The sequence below is a fragment of the Stegostoma tigrinum genome, chromosome 9 (assembly GCF_030684315.1).
Source record: "Stegostoma tigrinum isolate sSteTig4 chromosome 9, sSteTig4.hap1, whole genome shotgun sequence".
Lineage (NCBI taxonomy): Eukaryota > Metazoa > Chordata > Chondrichthyes > Orectolobiformes > Stegostomatidae > Stegostoma > Stegostoma tigrinum.
This window is the reverse complement of record NC_081362.1, coordinates 20047086-20060101: the sequence shown is the minus strand read 5'-3', so window position 1 is coordinate 20060101 and position 13016 is coordinate 20047086. Positions and strand designations below refer to the sequence as shown.

The following is a 13016-nucleotide window of genomic DNA, read 5'->3' as shown; positions in this document are numbered from 1 at the left end:
TGTTATGGAACAGAGAGATTTGGCATTCCTTGTGCATGAGTCACAAAAAGCTATATTTCAAAGGGAATGGAGTGTAAAAGTAAGGAGGTTTTGCTAAAGCTATACCAGCGGCTACTCGGACCTTAGCTGGAATACTGCAGACAGTTTTAAGGCGCTTATCCAAGGATCGATATACTGGTATTGAAGACTATCTGGAGAAGGTTCTCTCAGCTGATACCATGTATGGAAGGACTGCCTTACGAAGAAAGGCTGATTAGTTTGGACCTGTACTCAGCTGAAATTACAAGAATAAAGAATGACCTTATTGAAAAATACAGGATTCTGAGGGGACTTGCTGAGATGCAGAGTGCTTGTTTCTCTTCATGGGAGTGTGTAGCACTGGAGGATTTGATATCAGAATAAGTGGTCACTAAATATATTTCAAGGTGAAGATAGGTTTTTGGTCAATGAGGCAATTGAGGGTTATAGGAATAAGGCAGGATAGTGGAGTGAAGGATTATTAGCCATGGTCTTGTTGATTGGCAGAGCACACTCAGCTGAATTGCTGGTCAGATGGTTTTATGCTTTTTCCTTTTCTTATCCTTTAGTTTCTCTCTCATCTCACCCATGAGCACTTAATCTCTCCCTGGATCCCATCCAGTTGTTTCATAGCCCCAGTGCTGGTTGACTTTGTAAATGACTCTGTCTGTCAAACACTGTGCGTACCCTTCCCTAAACCCCTCAAATCCAATCATATTTTTTTTTCCCCAAACAACTCTGACCTGACAAACGACAGTATCATTGACAACCTGCCTTTCCTCTGCAAATATGATGTCACCTGAATCTGTGTCTACTACTTCTGCAGTTCCCTGTTTGAAGCCCTCCCATCAGGTTTCTTCTGTTTCACTGCAATAGAATAGCATTTGCAGGAAATGAATAACATTCTTTGATCCTAGTACAATACCCTCCTTCATCCTCCTTGACATCTTTGCAAACGTTAATATAATTGCTGCTTCTTTGTTGTTCGCTTGGGAAGACTGCTGTTTACTTAGCCACAGCATCTCTGACAATAGCCTCTCTCGCTCCGTACCCTTTCTACTCCTGTCCCCACACTTAGCAATTCTGGAGTCATCTAAGACTTGCTTTCGTCTGGTTCTTTTTCTTCTGTCTTATGACAAGATTTGCAAATGATATCAGATTTCTACACATATGCTGATGCATGTGATATTTTGTATGTAAAAGGTACTACAAAAGTAATATTTGCTGCTCCTTTTGTACTAATTAGAAATGAAATGATTCCTCATTGGCTCAGACTGGAAACATATTGTGAAGGAATGAAGCAATGTTGGTTCTAGTGCTTATTTTCAATTTTCAGAAGCAATGTAAGGGTTCACTCTTAGAAAAGAGTTGTTGGGTATGATTTGAAAGAAAGTCAGCATATTAGTCATTCACACAGTTTCATAATCTACATCTCATTGCTTCCTGCTGAAATTGAAACCTGTGCAATTCCCCTTTGAATGCTTCACTTAGGCCACAGTTCTGCTAATCTGGTTGTGTGGATATCGAAAGATTTTTGACTGAATCCAACAAATAATACAAACTAAAACCCATCTGCCTTTTATAGGTCTCATAAATATTTGAGCTAGCACCATGAGCATTTATTTATCTTTTATTGCAACAGGTGGTACCAGACTTTAAGCTGCAAAAATTCACATTTTGAACTATGGTATGTTGATGTGTCCTAAACAAAGCCCAGTTTGTTCAGGTTAACTTTTACTGCTCAGTTGTGAAACAGAAGGCCAACAACAAAAAAAGTCATTCATTTATCTTGAAAAAATGTCAGTGGTTTTCGGTAGAATTGGGTCAGAGCAATCAGGGCGGATGTGCTTATAGTCCCAATGCCTTGTTATCTGGTTTAAATTGAAGACCACAGTTAAATCATGTTCTCAAAACAAAGTCCACTTTTATACTTTATTTTCTTGTGCAAGCTTCAGCTTGAAGAGTGAAATGATCTGGATTTTGATATGGAAATCTTTGCAAGCAGAACACAATGTATAACACCAATTTTCCATTTTGCTGAGGTAAACCAACTTAATTCAGTGTTGTATTCTGTAGAAAGCCTTGGGTTTACACTGGTGAAACTCAGCCACACTACCTTTTTAGGATTATTTTCTCAGTGCTCTGACAGATGTTAGAGCATTGGGAGTGGAAAATGTCCTTTTTTGGCATTTATTGTCAGTATCATAAGATTTAAGGTAGGTGCTGCAGTTAGATGCAAAGTTAAACTCCCTTCACTTTTCTCTGGCAACATAACTTTATTCCAACTTTGGAAGTCTGCTTCTTCCTTTGGCGCTCTTGTGATCTTTCCCCGTGTTGGCTATTCTGTTGCTTTTTGAAATGGTGTTAAATTTACTAGTGTGATTTTGGTGTACCTAGCACAACTGTATTGAAACTCCCCAGAATCCACATTGAGAATGTTTTCTGCTCTTCCGATGCTGCCTGGCCTGCTGTGTTCGTCCAGCTCTACACCTTGTTATCTCAGATTCTCCAGCATCGGCAGTTCCTACTATCGCTCGTTGAGAATGTTTGTCTGTCTGTCTGTCTGTCGCCAGGAGAGAATGCAGTCATCACTGGAGTTAAGATTTCAGAAATCAAAGGCTGTTGTGTCACTCAATTTGGAATTCTGGGTTTGAGTTTTAAAGCAGACTCAAGCTGATATGAGAAAAATAACTTCTGTGGTACTGGATGTTGAACTATTGACATTCAGATTCAAAAATCCAGTTCTCCATTGCTCACACTAAGGAGACATCATTTTGGTCGCATTCACAGATTAGCAAGTTTTGTGCATTTTGCTCAGGTTAGGGGGTAAAACACTTGTGTTGGAAAGGAATGTGAATCTGGTGCTGCTTGCTGCATGATTGCCTACACAATATAACCCTTCAGGTTTCAGAATTTAATTGTGGCATGATGACATATCTCTTTGCTGAGAGAGGATACAAGTTAATTAAGGCCCCTTTCACCTGTCATTAGAGTACCTCTTCTCAATTGTTCATCCAGGGCAATTTATGGCAGTCATGGAGTACATCAAGCTATATGGCAAGGAGGTGCAACATGTGAAAGTAGGACATAAAATATACAATTTACTTCCAGCAATTTGAGTCTACTAAGTCCTATAATCAAATTTGATTGCATAAAGCATTTTGCTGTCAAAAGCATTGCTCTGTGTACGATACTAATCCACTCCTCCTCTTCTTAGGCACACAGTACCTGCCAGTCTATGGAAGGAAGCTCAGGGAAAGGACCAAATGTGGTATGAAGGAACCTTGGCATTAGGTCAACCTATCATTCTTTACTTTCATGGTAATGCAGGCACCAGGTAAGAAGTTAAATGATTTTTTTGTTTCAAATTGGTTCCTTTCAAATTCTCTCCTTATGTAGCCCAGAGTTTGCATAACCCAGAATGAAAATATTGAGATGGGGGTGAGAGGAGTGAGGTTATGGAGCAGTTTGGTGATGGTATAAAATTTGAAATCGCCGACTCCCTTTTTGACAGACTGTGATTATAGCAGCAATTAGGCCTCTGAGAACAACAGGGGTTAAGCTGCACCTCAACAGAAAATAAACCTGAATCTTTAAATGATCTTGCAGGAATTCAAAATTGAATGAGTACAGAGAACCCTGTAGGGCAGAAGGAGGTTACATAGTTACAGAGGTATGATGCCGTAAGGAATTGAAAGCAAGGAAAAGAATTTTAACGTTGCTTCAGAAGTGCAACACAACAGACCTAGTTTTAGTAATTGTGAACGTACTTCCATATTCCTGTATTCTTGAGGGTCAAAAGTTGGGAATAATTACAGGGTAGGATTTCCCAGCTGCTTTAGCTGTAAATAACAAATGTGAATATACCGAAACATCAGCTTCTGTGCTCCTCTGATGCTGCTTGGCCTGCTGTGTTTATCCAGCTTCACACTTTGTTATCTATAAAAATGTTTCCAGTTGTGTTACAAATAGCAACAGGAGAAGCCTACCCAAAATAATCGTGTTTGTTTGTAACGCAAGCAGGAAAGAGAAGTGAATGTGACTTGTCAAGAAACCTCTTATTATTCAGCAGCTGGCAGGCAACTCATTGTAGCTCAGATTAAAACTAAAAATCATCAATCACAATGTGTAATTGATGAGAAGAGTGTTATAATGTTGGTCATGGGGTCAGTCAGCCACTACAGCAAAGTTTCTGTCATTCTGTTTAGTACTTGCACTCTAGTCCCAGCCATTACATAGATGAGTCAGCGTTTCTAGCTTAACTCTCTTGGTCTTTTTGTAACAAAATGTGTCATTTTTCCAATTTGCATATAACAGATTCCTTAGTTTTGAGATGAATTTTGTAGCAGGATTACATTTTTCAAGTCACCAACTCTGCCCATGTTGATCAGTCACCAGATTTATTACAAATGAAATGAATTTCAAGTTGCTTCCAGTTTTCAAAGTTTTAAAGTCACCAGCAGATTTGCGTAGATTCTTCCAGTTGCCTGGAATCACATGATGACTCTCTTCCCTATTTCAGCAGGCTTGAGAAATCAAACTATGCTAAAGTAGCTCATTTGCTGAGATGCTAAACACTATTCAACAAAATTTGCTGAAACCTGATTTCTTTGGACAGAAAGACAAAGTTTAATTCTACAGATAACCCAGACACAGTTGCTGATTAGAGAAAGAGTTGAGCATTAGCTGGGAACATAACACAACAGCCCAGTCAACCACATGAGACAAGCTGCAGGTGACCTTAGTGAAATCCCTTTGGGAGGTAGTATGAGGTTGTCATGTCAGTAGATTTGTAATCCAGAAACTTGGGCAAAGGTTCTGGGAACATGGGTTTGGATCTCTCCATGGTAGTTGGTGAAATTTGAAATCAGTAAAGAATGTGGAATAAAAATACGGCCTAATGGTGACCATGTAACCACTATTGATTTGTTTTTCTTTGGTTCATTTAGCATTCTTTTCACTGAAGGAAGTCTGCCATCCTTATCCCGCCATGTCACTTCAGGCACCCAGCAATGTGGATATCTCTCAAATACCCTCTGGACAATAAATACTGACCGAGCCAGTGATGCCCACATGAATGAAAATAGAGTTCTGGTCCTCACAATCTAATCCAAAGTAGGACTTTCAGTCCGTGACTGATATTTCCTAATGCTGATGCCTACACTTTTACCAGAGTACCTTTACCAGGATTACTTGCCTCAGGTTCATTACAGCACTGACCAAAATTTGCTAGGATTTCTTCAATAAAAGCGTTGATCTTTCTCTGGGCAACTGCTTGGGTAGAAAGAATGAAGAGCATAAGGGGAGTCAGGCATTCTTAACAGGGAAATCAGGACAGCTGGAAGGAATGAGAAATAGGCTTGGCAGATAAGGCTAAGGATAATTCAGGGAGATTCTACAAGCATCTTTAAGAGCAAAAGAGTAACTAGGGAGAGAATAGGGCCCCTTAAACGTCAATGAGAATGTCTTTGTGTGGAACCACAGGACATTTGGAAAGATACTAAATTAATATTTTGTGTCCGTATTTACTGTGGAAAAGGCATGGAGGCTAGGGAACTTGGAAATACATATTGACACCTTGAAAACAGCCCACTTTACAGAAGAGGTGGTGCTTGAGGTCATTTTCTAAAAAAAAAGTGGATAATTATCCAGGATCTAGTTAGGTGTATCCTAGGAAGAAATTGTGGAGCCTTTAGCAGAGATATTTGTATCACAAACAGCCATGAGTGAAGTGCCAGAGGATAGCTAAAGTTATGCCTTTCTTTATCAAAGAGACACTGCATGGAAATGTCTGGGAACTATAGACTGTGATTCTGACATCAGTGGTGGAATAGGTTCTTGTAGGGGATTCAGAGAGGATTTACATGCATTTGGAGAGGCACGGTCTGATTAAGGATAGTCAGCATGGCTTTGTGTGTGGGAAATCGCTCCACAAAATTGATTGAATTTTTTGAGGAAGTAACCAAGACGATTGGTGGTGGTGGCAGTGCAGCAGATATTATTTATTTGGACTTTAGCAAAGCCTTTGACTAGGTTCTGCATGGTAGGCTATTTAAATCAAATGGGATTAAGTGAGTTTACAAATTGGATATAAAATTGACTTCACAGTAGAGTCGAAGAGGTGTGCAGCTCGGAAACAGACTCTTTGGTCCAACTTGTCCATGCTGACCAGATATACTACATTAATTTGGTCCTTTTTGCCAGCATTTGGCCCATATTCCTCTAAACGCATCCTATTCATATCCATCCAGATGCCCTTTTAAATGTTATAGTGTACCAGCTTCCACCACTTCCTATGGCAGTTCATTCCATACACTCATCACCTTTCTAAGTGGTTAGCCTTTAGGTCCCTTTTTTTAATTCTTTTCCCCTCTCGCCTGAGGAGATAGCGCGGTGGTCAAGGCTTGCTTTTCAGACTGGAGGCGTGTGACCAGTGATGTTCCATGGGAATTTGTGCTGGGCCCACTCTTGTTTGCCATTTATATGAACAATTTTGTTGAGAATTTAAGAAGTGTGGTTAGTAAGTTTACAAATGACACCAAAATTGGTGGTGTAATGGACAGCAAAGATGGCTTTCTAAGATTCCAAAGGGACCTCGATCAATCAGGCCAATGGGCTGAGTAGTGGCAGATGGAGTTTATTTTGGATAAATGTGAGGTATTGCGTCTCAGTAAGATGATCAAGGGTGGGACTTGTACAGCGAATGGTAGAGCCCTGGGGATGTTGTCAAACAGTCCTAAGGATTCAGGTACATAATTCTTTGAAAGTTCCTTCACAGGTCGATTGGGCAGTTAAGGTGCTTGGCATGCTTGCCTTCATTGCTCAGACCATTAAGTATAGGAGTTGGGACGTCATGTTGCGGTCGTACAGGATGTTGGTGAGGCCACTTTTGGAATACTATGTGTGGTTGCTATTGTGATTATGTTATTAAATTGGAGAAGATACAGAAAGATTTACAAGGATGTTACCAGGACTGGTGAATTTGAATTATAAGGAGAGGCTGGATAGGCTGGGACTGTTTCCCCTAGAGTGGAGGAAGTTGAGGGGTGACCTTTATGGAGATAGTTTAAAATCAGGAGGCACATGGATAAAGTCAATTGCAAAAGTCTTTTCCCTAGTGTAGAGGAGTTCCAATCTAGAAGGCTTATTTTTAAGGTGAAGGGAGAAAGGCTCCTTTTTTAAATCTGTGGGTCACACATGATATTTCATACGTGGAATGAACTGCCAGAGGTAGTGATAGATGTGGGTACTGTTAGGATATTTTAAGGCATTTGGACAAGTACAAATGTTTTTTCCAAATGCAGGCAAATGGGCCAAGCTTAGTTTGGGGAACTTAGTCAGCATGGATGAGTTGGACCAAATGGAATGTTTCTTGCTGTGTGACTCTATGAATGCTTCATTGGATCAGCTAACCCTGTTTTGCACATTTTATGAGAGTTATCATTCGTCTCTGTACATGTCTCTTGTGGAGAGTGTCAGCTTTTTTTCCCCTCAAAGCAAGCTATCAATTGATGTGGATTAGGTGATTTGAAGGATTCTCCAAATTATACTTCCTCTAAAAATGCCTAAGAAGGCCAACAGTCCCAACTGAAATATAATGTGTACCTTGTGTTTTGCTTTCAAGCCTAGTTTGTGATATGAATTTGTACATCAGCTATTTAACCGTCAGTTGATAATCTATTATGCTTACCAGATCTGCCGTCTTCTTTTCTGGTACCATAATTTTTGCTGTGGGTAGTCCATATTGTGGACAGTAGCTGTGACTTTTCTCTTCCTTTTTTAACTTTAGTTCGCAGGAGCTTATTTTTCTTGCTTGAAGGAGGATTTTGGGAATGGACAATAATTGTTGGCCTAGCCTGTGATAGTCAAACTATGAATGAATATGTTAACAAAGAAAGAGAATCTTTTAGGGCCTCTACTGCCTTGAAATATAATTTTTAAAGAACTGCCTATGATTAGAGAAATGAAGCTGAGAAATATTAATTTGTAAGTTTTATTAAATGTCTTTTATGTCTTTCATATCTTAAAAAATGTAAAGTAGGTTAGTCTCAATTAAATTTGTTTTTTAAAATTGAAAGTGCCACTGCGGTAAATTAAATACAGTAAAGTCTGACTCAGGAAAATTATTTATTAGAGATCTGTTCTAATTTGCCTTTTGTGTTTTTTTGCAGAGGTGGGGATCACAGGGTTCAGCTATATAAGGTAGGAGGTTTTATAAATTAGTATTGTGCTGGTGGAGGAATATTATTAATGTAACATATCACCTCAGTTTATAAAAACAAGGGATCAATGAGCATGTTAAACTATTCCTCGTCATCTTTTGTGTTCCATTCCATTTGAATATCTTGGAGTTAACATCTTTCTGAAAAAATTCTCATTGGAATGAATGTTTGTAATGGTGCTTTAAATCTGCTGTTCTAATTTTCAGTTTCGGAAATGGACATCTGACAGACCCCTCAATTACTAAATTTTTTGTTCAACATTTAGAACTGCAACACCTTTTACAATCATGCCAAGCCATAGTGCTGCACATGAGAGCACTAACTGAAGTTCAGTGGAACAATGACCTTCTTGGATGTGATTAATCCACCTGTGTGGTCTTAATTACAATGCTTATTTCAGTTAAAATGCCTCCACTTCAGGTCACTTCAGGTATAAAATAAATCTCTGCAACTGGGATTGTTGCATGTTCTTCAGTATACTTGAATAGATACGCCTCAACCCCTCCTCACAAAACCACTCTTTGATACATTGGCCAAGATGGTTTAGTATGTCTTCCACTCAGCCATATACACTTCTTGAGAGGGAGTGCATAACCCAAATAAAATCCAAGAATTTTCTGCATGCTGTTTTAACTTCCAATTTCTTTATGAAATAGCTTTTCAAAAAAGCTTACATTTTTTTACTTTATCAAGTGACAAACAGAATTATGGGTGTAGCCAGATTTTTCCTTCTCTTTTGCAACAAAACACATGCAGTGGAATCACATGGCAAAGGTTTTTTAAAAAGAAAAATCAATGGTTAATATTTGGCATTGTTTTAATAATATGCAATATTAGTGTATTGTAATATTAGTGAAGGCATTAGATTTCAGCAGCCCTAATTTACTTATCTAGAGTGTGCATAGCCACTGAGCTAAGCAATAATCTTGTCGCTGTATAGATAGAGTTCTTTAAACCAACCTTCTGGTTTGCCCACTGGGTACTCCTTGACGTAGTGAGCCTTTGTTAAAACTGCACCACAGCTGCAGCCATTTGGGTAACATAACAGAGGCCTTGGCCTGCATAGAAACTGTTTGATAAGGTCAACTGGTGTTGTATGAGATTGAAGTTGGGTGGACAAGGAGTTGAGTTTACAATGAGAACGTGTTCCCTGGAGGTTGTTTTCTCCTAAGCTTTTTGCCTTAGTCATCCGTTATTACACTTGAGTGTGGTGGGTTTGACTATCTGGAGTGGTATGTAGGTTCTTCATCGTCAAAAGTGTTCAGAAGGCAAGAGGGACAGCGAACACTGCCCAAACTCCAGAAAAGCAGGCAGAACCTACTCCTAACAATGGACGTCAACGTCAAGGAGGATTTCCAGGAGGTAAAGAGCCAGCAAGCCTCTCACTTTGCCTTAAAGGCCTCCAAGATCATCTGGTCCAGTGTACGTTATGGAGCTGGATGAGATGTACTTGCAAGGTGTACAAGGAGAATGCAATGATCAACAACCTGAAGAAAGAAGATGGTTCATCTTGGTCTGACATCCTGATGATCAGCAAATCCTTTTGTGCCAACCTGTATGACTTGAAGCCCACAGTCCAGTCATTGTCCTCCTCTATTGTGGAGGCCTTAGATGGCAGCATGCAGGAGAGGCTAGATTAGTCTTTAGATGAGCTGACCCTCGAGTCGATTGAAACAAGTAAAACTCCCAAAAGTAAAGGCTTACTAATTGTGTTGTATTCAGCTGTATAGGACTTGATTGACCAGGACCTGTGGCAGGTGTACAATAGTATGCTTCTTGCTGGTAGCGTGTGCAAGTCCATGAAGAAAGTTATCATTGCCCCCATCTACAAGTGGAAGGGGAGAGGGAGGAAATTAGAAGTTAATGACCAATTTCACTGTTGAACGTGGATAAATTGTGTCTAAGATCATTGCAAGCCCGGTCAGGTCTGTTCTGGGATCGGTGATACACCCTCATCAAACTTGTGCTGTACTGGGCAGGAAGATCTCCAGGAGCTTGCATGCACGGCAGTGGGGTAGATACCTGCTTCTTCAATTTGGACCGGGAGAACGCCATTGACAGGATTTCGCATTGTACATGTGGGCTTTGGGGAGGCAGTCTGCAAATCATCTGTCTGGTCTACATCAACATCATTAATACAGTCTAAATCAATAGATGGGAATCAAACCTTCTTGATCAGATCTGGAGTCAAGTAGGGCTGCCTCCTTTGCCTGTTGTACAGGGCTTTTTGCCAAGCCCATCGTAGAAGTTACAAGCCTGAGAGAGGTGAATGTACCAGTCAGCGGAGCCAACACCAAGCCTCCCTGTACGTGGATGACCTCTCCCTTTTCTGCACGGAACTGCTGTCAGCATGCAGGCTTGTGAACATCTACGACCAGTTCAAACCAGCTTTGGGAGCAGAGGCAAGAGTCGATCTGGGCCAAGTGATTTCTCACCTGCCCCCATCCCTCACTACCATGACAGATTACCTGAATCTGCTGGAAATATGGATTGGAGTGGCATGTGCCAAAATATAGTAAGACTGTATTGCCAAAGTGAGGCAGAAACTGGGCAGATGGAGCACTGCTCCCTCTCCATTGTGGGTAAAAACCTGGTCATCATCTGTGAGATGCTGTGTTGTTATGCTTGGTGAAGGTCTGGCCTATTCCTTAAAACTACATCCCTGCAGTCATCCCGAGTCGCCTTCCACTTCATCTGCAGGTCAAAGATGGATTGTGTCTCAGGGACACCATGCACAAATCTCTAGGGGGATGAATGTATCCAATGTCACCCACATCCTGATGGCCACGTTTGTGTGTGGCTGCATCAAGCTATAGACCTTCGGTACGCAAACACCAAGTGTCACTGCGTTCTACCTGTACCCAGTGTTGCAAAAGGTGGGCAGTTGTACCGTCCTACATCACCTGTCACTTATGGAAAAATTTGTAAAGGGAAACACCTTTTAACCACATGTCTGTCAGGTAACAGTTAGCACATAGTATCCTTGAGACCCTGTGGGAAAAGGAGAGGGTTGATCCTGTTGGGCGCTCCTTGAGCAGACTGTCAGTCATTTGGCCTCATCCCTAATTCTTTCAGTAAGCACCAAAACAGAGCTTGGTTGGTGGTGAGAACAGCGTTACCTGTGAGATCTTCCATGTATGCCTGGATTCTGCCACCATACGTTGCCCTTGAGCAGCTGCAGAGGGAAGGCACCATTCACCCTGGAATGTGCCTTTGCAAAGAAATAATGGAGAAAGATGTTGTCGTTTTTTGTTTGAGGTTCATCCTGAGTCGGTCCGTGATGCAGGATGCACACTGAAGCAAGCATTAACTGCCCTGGAAGACCATCAACTCTGAAAGATACTCTTTGGTCTGCCCAAAACACGTTGACCTTTCAGTGTAGAGAGTTAACCTCGACTGAGTGTTGCAGACTGGTACATTCTGAGGCCCAGGACTGAGGGATGCACTAAAGTTTGGGTCACCTGCCACCAAGGCGTAAAGGGGAAAACCCACTATCTACAGTCTTTCTACCAAAGACCAACAAGGATTTGTTCAGTTATCAGACTCTGTTTGCCGTAATGTATGTAAATAGAGAACTGCATGAGTGAGAAATACCTTCTGGTTTTTGCAACTGCAAAGAATGTTAAATTTTGGTGTCTTTTATATATAAAGACTGAACAGACTAGCTTTAGTACTTGTGTATATACATGAAGATGGTTTTATGAATTAATCATATTTTTGCAATAAAATCTGGAGCGGCACATAAGTACTGCAGGTGGGTTGAGGAGGATATTGAATAAGGGCACATTTGGCATTAGCAGCTTTTTTCCAGTAGCCTGTCTGTTGGAGTTACCCTCCTGATGTGAGGGGATTAGAGTGTCGTTGTAGAGGATAGTGAATCGGAGAGGTCAGTTGTTTGAAAAGTACCTGAGATTGAGATTGAATAAGGAACTGAACATTGCCCTAGGAGGCCAAGGACTGAAACAGAATGCCACCCTAATTGTTTGGGTTCCCCATTGACAGAATTCTCATGCACTGACAGCAGGCCCGATGGAAATACAGCTTAATAATTTAGCTCAAAGATCACTATGCTTTTGATCTATCTGAGTTGCATTGTGAGGGTGCAGTCTATTGTCAAAGATTCAAAATGGCAATCGATGTAGAAAAATGAACACTTAACAAAAAAAGTTAATTCCAAAGTACACATTTCATCTCTGGAATGCTGTTCGCTGATGTTGATTCTGAACTATTGAAACATATGAAAAACACATAACTCTGTTACTGCTGGAGATAAACAAGAGTTTCAAAGCACTATCTCTCCTCAGCACAAAGCCCAAACTGTTCAACGTTGTGACAGAGAATAAGTAATTGTTCTATTAAAATAACTTTGTGTTAAAGATATGTTACATTTCTTTTTAATGAAAAACACTATTTTGGTTTTTCACCTAGTTAATTTTACACTTGTCACTAATGATCAGGCATTTGATGAGCTGAAGAATCTAATGTAGATATATCAAGCCATGAAATCTGTGTTTGTATTTTGTACAAACTGAAATATCTTGGGAAATGGATCTTTTTTTTTAAAATTAGGGTTGAGAACCCGATGATTCTCCATGCTGTGGTTTAATGCATTTCTTTACAGTTGACAGGAGAAATTCCGTTCAGTTTCTGAACATTATCATAAGCAGGAAGAATATCACTTTTCTTTTCAGATTCTCATTCTATGGTATCCGTTAAAAAGGGGAGGAAAAAAGTTTGCATCTATGTAGCATGAACTTGAGATCTGCCAAACCACTT

General features: G+C 40.4%; 1 protein-coding gene across 2 annotated transcripts in view; it reads left to right on the top strand.

Annotated features, from left to right (window-relative positions):
* Positions 1-13016, top strand: part of abhd12 (abhydrolase domain containing 12, lysophospholipase) — a 145468-nt gene that overhangs the window by 39696 nt on the left and 92756 nt on the right. For both annotated transcript variants that reach the window (XM_048536825.1, XM_059648391.1), the window contains 2 exons: positions 3236-3355; positions 8190-8220. In XM_048536825.1, the coding sequence (XP_048392782.1) occupies positions 3236-3355; positions 8190-8220 (151 nt within the window). The remainder of the gene's footprint in view (positions 1-3235; positions 3356-8189; positions 8221-13016) is intronic.